Source organism: Chrysemys picta, chromosome 2 (assembly GCF_011386835.1).
Source record: "Chrysemys picta bellii isolate R12L10 chromosome 2, ASM1138683v2, whole genome shotgun sequence".
NCBI classification, from domain to species: domain Eukaryota; kingdom Metazoa; phylum Chordata; order Testudines; family Emydidae; genus Chrysemys; species Chrysemys picta.
Window position 1 is genome coordinate 53,720,650 of NC_088792.1, and position 6,000 is coordinate 53,726,649.

General features: G+C 41.9%; 1 protein-coding gene across 15 annotated transcripts in view; it reads left to right on the forward strand.

The window, feature by feature from the left end:
- Window positions 1–1,559, forward strand: part of PHF14 (PHD finger protein 14) — a 267,127-nt gene extending 265,568 nt beyond the window's left edge. For 11 of the 15 annotated variants that reach the window (XR_010598265.1, XR_010598266.1, XR_010598267.1 and 8 more), the window contains one exon: window positions 1,379–1,559. Coding sequence is in view for 8 of the 15 variants with exons in the window: in XM_065583162.1 (XP_065439234.1) it covers window positions 1,379–1,453 (75 nt within the window). In the remaining 7 variants the exon portion in view is untranslated. Of the gene's footprint in view, window positions 1–184; window positions 236–1,105; window positions 1,162–1,378 lie in introns of all 15 variants that reach the window. The other 4 variants (XR_010598263.1, XM_065583157.1, XR_010598264.1 and 1 more) reach the window with 2 other exon arrangements.
- The last annotated feature ends 4,441 nt before the right edge of the window (window positions 1,560–6,000 follow it).

The window sequence follows — 6,000 nt, forward strand, 5'->3', positions numbered from 1 at the left end:
GTTATGTATAGCAAAATGCATGGCCATATTTACTTAGCTAGGTAGTTTCCATTGATACTCTATTTATTTGTCTTATGGGCTTATGTGGCCCCATTACCATAGTATCTGAGCACCTCAGAATATTTAATATTTTTAGCCTCAACAAACCAGTGAATTAGGAAAGTGCTATTATTTTATTTTACAGATGAGGAACTGAGGCACAGAGAGACAAAGTGACTTTTCCAAGGTCACACAGGTAACCTGCGTCAGAACAGGAACACAACCTAGGTCTCTTGTACCTAGGCTAGGGTTCCAACCATTACACCATCCTCCCTCTGTGTTTGGGTTTTCATGTAAACCAGAACACTCTATAGCACCCAAATTTCAATGTATTTTTGTTTTTGTTTGTTTGTTTTGTTTTATTGAGACTGAGTAAGATTTCTTGTTTTGTAAAACAAATGCGAACAGTATGAAGATAGGACAGTCTGTACAGTGAATGTGTTTGCAGGACTCTTTCTGTTGAGATGGGTTAGAAGTTGTCCCATGAAATATTTTTTCAAGATGCCAAAATTTATATTTTGGAGGTCAACATTTTGTATTGGAAAGAAGATACTATTCATTCCTATGGAAACGGGCATTATGATGTCACTTCATTTATTCAGTATGCTCCAGAGGAGCTCACAGTGAATTATGAGCCCTACTCCTGGAGTTGAAGCTGTAGAATATTGTAAGCATGCTGCTGCCTGACATGCTCATGTTTCCTATTTTAGACCTGACTGATCTTCAGATAACATATGGTGGTACAAGTAATTGGAAAATTGGCAGACCTGTCAAGAAAATATGCTAGATGGGACAAAAATATGATGCTGCAGCACATAAAGTGTCTCTGAAGTTAAATTTATTGTCTTTTATCAAATGGTGAAGTAAACGTATCTGGTCTAAAAAAAAATTAAACATTTTTCAATGGCAGATGCTATTCAAAAGTAATTTCTAGGACAGTGATGAAAGTTCTTGCATTTTAAAAGCAATTTCGTGGAAACCTCCAGTCAAGAACCAAGGGGGAGGTATGAAATAGCATCCACTACAAAAGTTTAACTATCATCAAATTTCACCTTTTATGTTTCAGAGGCTTCTTTCTTTGTGTAATGATTCTCAAAACAGCTAAATTAGTTGATTCTGCAGGTAAAAAATTTCTATTTAACTTTTGATTAAGATCACATTTCTAATGATTAAAATTGTGCACTTATTGTAACTTCAGGGTTTATCAGTCATGTAAAAGAATCTCAAAGAAAGGTATGGACAGGTTTGTTTCTGTATGTTTTTTTGAACATGTGAACAGCTCTGCAGAATGTATGCCTCTTCAGAAACTCCAGTAATGTGTTTTTATTTTGTTTTACAGGAAGATGAAAATGAAGCTAAGGAAGAAAATCCATCCCAAGACCTGAACATGGAACAGAAAAATTCAAAAAAATAGAGGATTGCTGTCATGTTTGAAATATTTGCAAGTTGTGTAACAGCAGTTAAAGTTTCTCATTGTAAAATTTACAGAACATTCTCAATAAAGTCTTTGAAAATTAAAATTCATGCTGCACTGAGGAATTGTATAAGTGGCTCTTGGCGACATTTATGACTATATTAAAATGTTGAGTTTTTAAGACTGGTACAGAATACCTGTAAAAATATAAAGGCTTTTAGAAATATATGCGTAAGGGCAATGTGATCCTCATTACTGATAACATTTGCTACTCAAACTTGTCAAACTTTTTCAATGTACCAAGCAATGCACATCCTGAAAGGGCAGTAATAATTCAAAATCATTCAGGTATCCCTGAGCATAAATGCAGAGTTATTTGCATTTGACACTTAAGCATTTGGATAAATGCATGACTAATTAAATTGGTATCTGAACTTTTCTTCTTACAAGCCACTGAAGTAAAATTTAAATATTAAGATAAGGATGGTTTTCAAGGTATCTCCTAAAAGAGTGTTCCTATGCAGACAATTTTATCTGCTTGTATGTCGAGCCATTTGAAATGTTTTATACTGCATTATTACTTTCCTCAATGTAAACTCTGTCTCCCTCAGGTGATCAGTGTCTTTGATAATATTGAGGTTTCCCCATTATTTCCCATTTCATCTACACATCAAGTTTTAATCCCTCTGTCACAATCCTTCTAATCGAAAAGGATTAGATAAACTTCTTGCTTTATCATTGCTCCTTAACTGAGCAGCAGGGACTCCAGAACACTTCCTTTAGCAGGGTTAAGCATGCTGCTTTAAGATTTTTTGGTCCATGCTGGCCAATGAAAGACTAGTATGAGAAATCCAAATTTAAGTTTCCTGCAAAGCAGTATGGAGCATTACAAATGAACCATGTGAATTCTACACAAAGATATGAGTAACACTCATTGAAGAGAATGGGAATTACTCGTATACTGCTGTGGGAGAATCCAACCTTAGGTTGACCTTTTCACTTTTCTACTACCCTGCACTTTCACTGGTATGCTTCATATTCCTTAATATACCATATTGTTGATATTAATTTACTTTTTCCCCCATGCATGAAAATTTTATCCATTTCAGGAATATTTTCAAATGTTCTTAAATGAAGGGGGGGAAAAATGCTCAAAGAATATCCAGCAATATCCAGCAGGTTCCCTGCTGATCTGGAGGAGGTTCAAATCTATGTACTGTTGGACACATTTCAACCATAAAGTGTAACTATAATAAACCTCATTTAAAAAAAAAAAATATATATATATATATATATATATAAACTATTACATTTAAGATCATGTCTCCCAGCCTCTACTTCCCGATTTGAAATGGGCTGGGAGAATGGCATTATCTGATGAATCTAGCCAATCTTTTTTATATAGTACCTATTGCCATCGTATTGAATTGCTGATAACTGCACAAACTGGCGTCCTGGGAGAAGCAGCCGATGAGGACTGAGCAACAGCCAGGTTTGAGGGGTGGTTGGAGACATAAATATAAAGCTCTGAGACTTAAGAGGGGAGACAGACTGTGTGGGGCATAGTCACGAGAAGCAGGGTGTTCTGTAGCTGAAACTGAAAGGGGCGAGGCAGGTATTGGCAATGGGACAGACCTTTAAGAGAGAGCGATTTCTCCAACGCTGCTCTCTACCAGTGGCTGAAATCTATCAGCCACCAGACATTTCTGCAGCCCACAGTTCTGCATGTCTGGTTTGCTCCCTTCCACTCTGCAGCTCATGCAAGTGGATCAGTGTTTTGGAGCTGCGTGCTCTGGCCACACCCCTGCTGCTATTACTTGCCACCAGTTTTTCTGTCTGTGTGGCAGCAGGCAGTTGGCGGTTTGATTGTTTCTGCCTTCATTTCTTCAGTTTTTTGGCTTCCTCCTCCTCCCTACGTTGGTTAACACTCCTGTGGTTTAATGCACCATGAGCTTCTGCTGCAATGTCTCCCTGCCAGGTTATCTGTCCCTAAACAGGCATGGCAGAGCAGCCAACAAAGCATTGGGTCAAATCAAGCAATGTTCTATTTGTGAGGCAGCCTCCCTGGGCGTGGCAGATGGTGAGTTGTACCAAGCCAGTTGACCCTAGTTCTGTTAGCACCCAGGGCCATGAGACAGAAAGGCATGTAGGGCTCCCTTTCCACCAAAGCAGCTGCAACTCCAATGTGGGAAAATGGTCCAGGAACCCTCGTGCAGAGCAGAGAGAGACTCCAAAGGTGTGGCAGACCTCAGGCAGTCAACTTAGGGTGTGAGTCCCAATAGTCCCCCTCAGCCCAAGTCTTGAATGAGTCCTGTATGTCCTGGAGAAAGAAGCAGGGCTCCTAATCAGCCCCCCTCCCTCCGATTTGACCTGGAGAGCTCTTGACAATTGCCCCACAGGGGCAATGGGACCCAGCAGGGGAGGATTCAGAGATAGATCTCTCAAGAGGGCTTCAGGCCCTAATGAAAGCAAGCTGCAAAAGGTCTCACCAAAGCTGAAGCACAGTTTCTGTGCTCCCAAAGTATGGAAAAAGAACTAGAAAATCAAAGAAGGCAAAAAAGGGAAAGAAAAAGCATAGAAAATCCAGGAGATACGAGTCTTCCTCCTCTTCCCCGCATCTCCTCCACAGAGGAAGGTGAACTGTCAGACTTTGAATTAAAAGAGGACTTGGGAGAAAATAGAGGTTTTAACCCCTGAAGAATTTCAGACTGTGCAGTAAGGTTGTCTTCATGATTCAAATTCAACCTGAATAGGCTCCTGAGAGTAAGTCTCAAAGTAAATTTGTCTCACCAAAATCTTCTCCTGTGGCTGTGATATCTGTTCACTCCTCCTTTGAGGAAGTGATTACGAATTAATGGAACAAGCCTAATAAGAGCAAGCATATTAACAAGAGCAACCTCAGGCACTATAACATTGAGCAATCAAAGGGGTCTATTGTTGAAGTATCCAGGGTCGATGCTGCTGTAGTGTCCTTTGTGAGGGATATGGTTATTCCCTCAGAGGGGGAGTTCTACCCTAAAGATCTCATGGATAGACCAGTAGAAGCCATTCTCAAAAAGGACTTTGAGGCCTTCTCTGCCGTCTTCAGGGCATCCCTAACAGCTATCTACTTTGCATCCATCTCTTGGCTTGAAGATTTCAGAGCCCTTAAGGACAGACTTTGGTTCCATTTTAAAGAACGTTTGCCTAGCAACAGCATTTGTAGCTGATACCTCAATGTATGCATTGAGGTTCTCAGCCTGAGCCCTGGCTTCCAGATCAGTTGCCAGGCACCACCTATGGCTCTGACCCTGAAAGATGGATACACACTCTAAACAGGTCCTGTTCTTGGCCAAGCTTACAGGCTCCCTCCGTTTTGGAGAAAAGCTGGATAAGGTGGATAATGCTGCAAAATCCAAAAAGTCTTTCCCCTCACCACTAAGTGCCCTCATGGGAGAATATAGACCAGCCTTCAGACAGCGGCACTTGTTTCTGCCTTTGTCTTCACAGAAGTACCAGTGAAGGGACAACAGGTTCTCAAAAAAAAAAAAAAAAAAAAAACAGTGGAATCCAGGTTCAGGGGGAAAGTCCAGTGGGAACGCAAACCCCCACCCACAGTCCACTTTATGACAAAGGCCTCATAGGCCACCACCTAGAACTGAAGCTAGGGGATAGAATTTCCCACTTCCTAGAAGAGTGGTTTACATTGACCACAGACAAGTGGGCCAAGGAGATAGGGAGCCTGGGATACTCCCTTGGGTGCAGGCTCCACCCCATCCATTCTGCATCCAGTCTCCCATTTCCAATGACCCCGTAAAGTGCTGTTTGATCCAGAATGAAATATCTCATTTTCTGGATTTTACTCCATCTTCATTGTGCAGAAACACATGGGGAGAGTGGGGGTGGTATCAGAGAGCCAATCTTAGGCTAGGTCTACACTACGGGGGGGAGGGAGGAGTCGACCTAAGATACGCAACTTCAGCTACATGAATAGCGTAGCTGAAGTTGCGTATTTTAGGTCGACTTACCTGGCTGTGAGGACGGCGGTGAGTCGACTGCTGCCGCGCCGCCGTCGACTCTGCTTCCACCTCTTGCCACGGTGGATTTCCGGAGTCGATGGCAGAGCCATTGGGGATCGATTTTATTGCGTCTTCACTAGACATGATAAGTTGATCCCCAACAGATCGATTGCTACCCGCCGATCCAGCGGGTAGTGTAGACATGCCCTCTGACTCAAAAGGCTCAACAAAAGGATGAAGAAAATGAAGTTTCAAATGCAGACTGTGGCCTCTACAGTGTCATCCCTGTCCCGAGGGGACTTCTTGACTTCAGTGGATCTGTTGGCTTAATACCTCCTCATCAGACCATGCCACTCACAGCCTTGCAAGGTTTGCCTATTGCAGAAACATTATTAGTACCCAACACTCCCATTTGGCCTTTCCTGGATGATATCCTGATCAGAGCTCCATCACAGTGCCATGTCTGGGACATTGAAGGCTCATGGTTTCATCATCAATATCAAGAAAAGTTCCTTGAGTCTGTCCACCAGAGTAACTCACTTCGGGGCA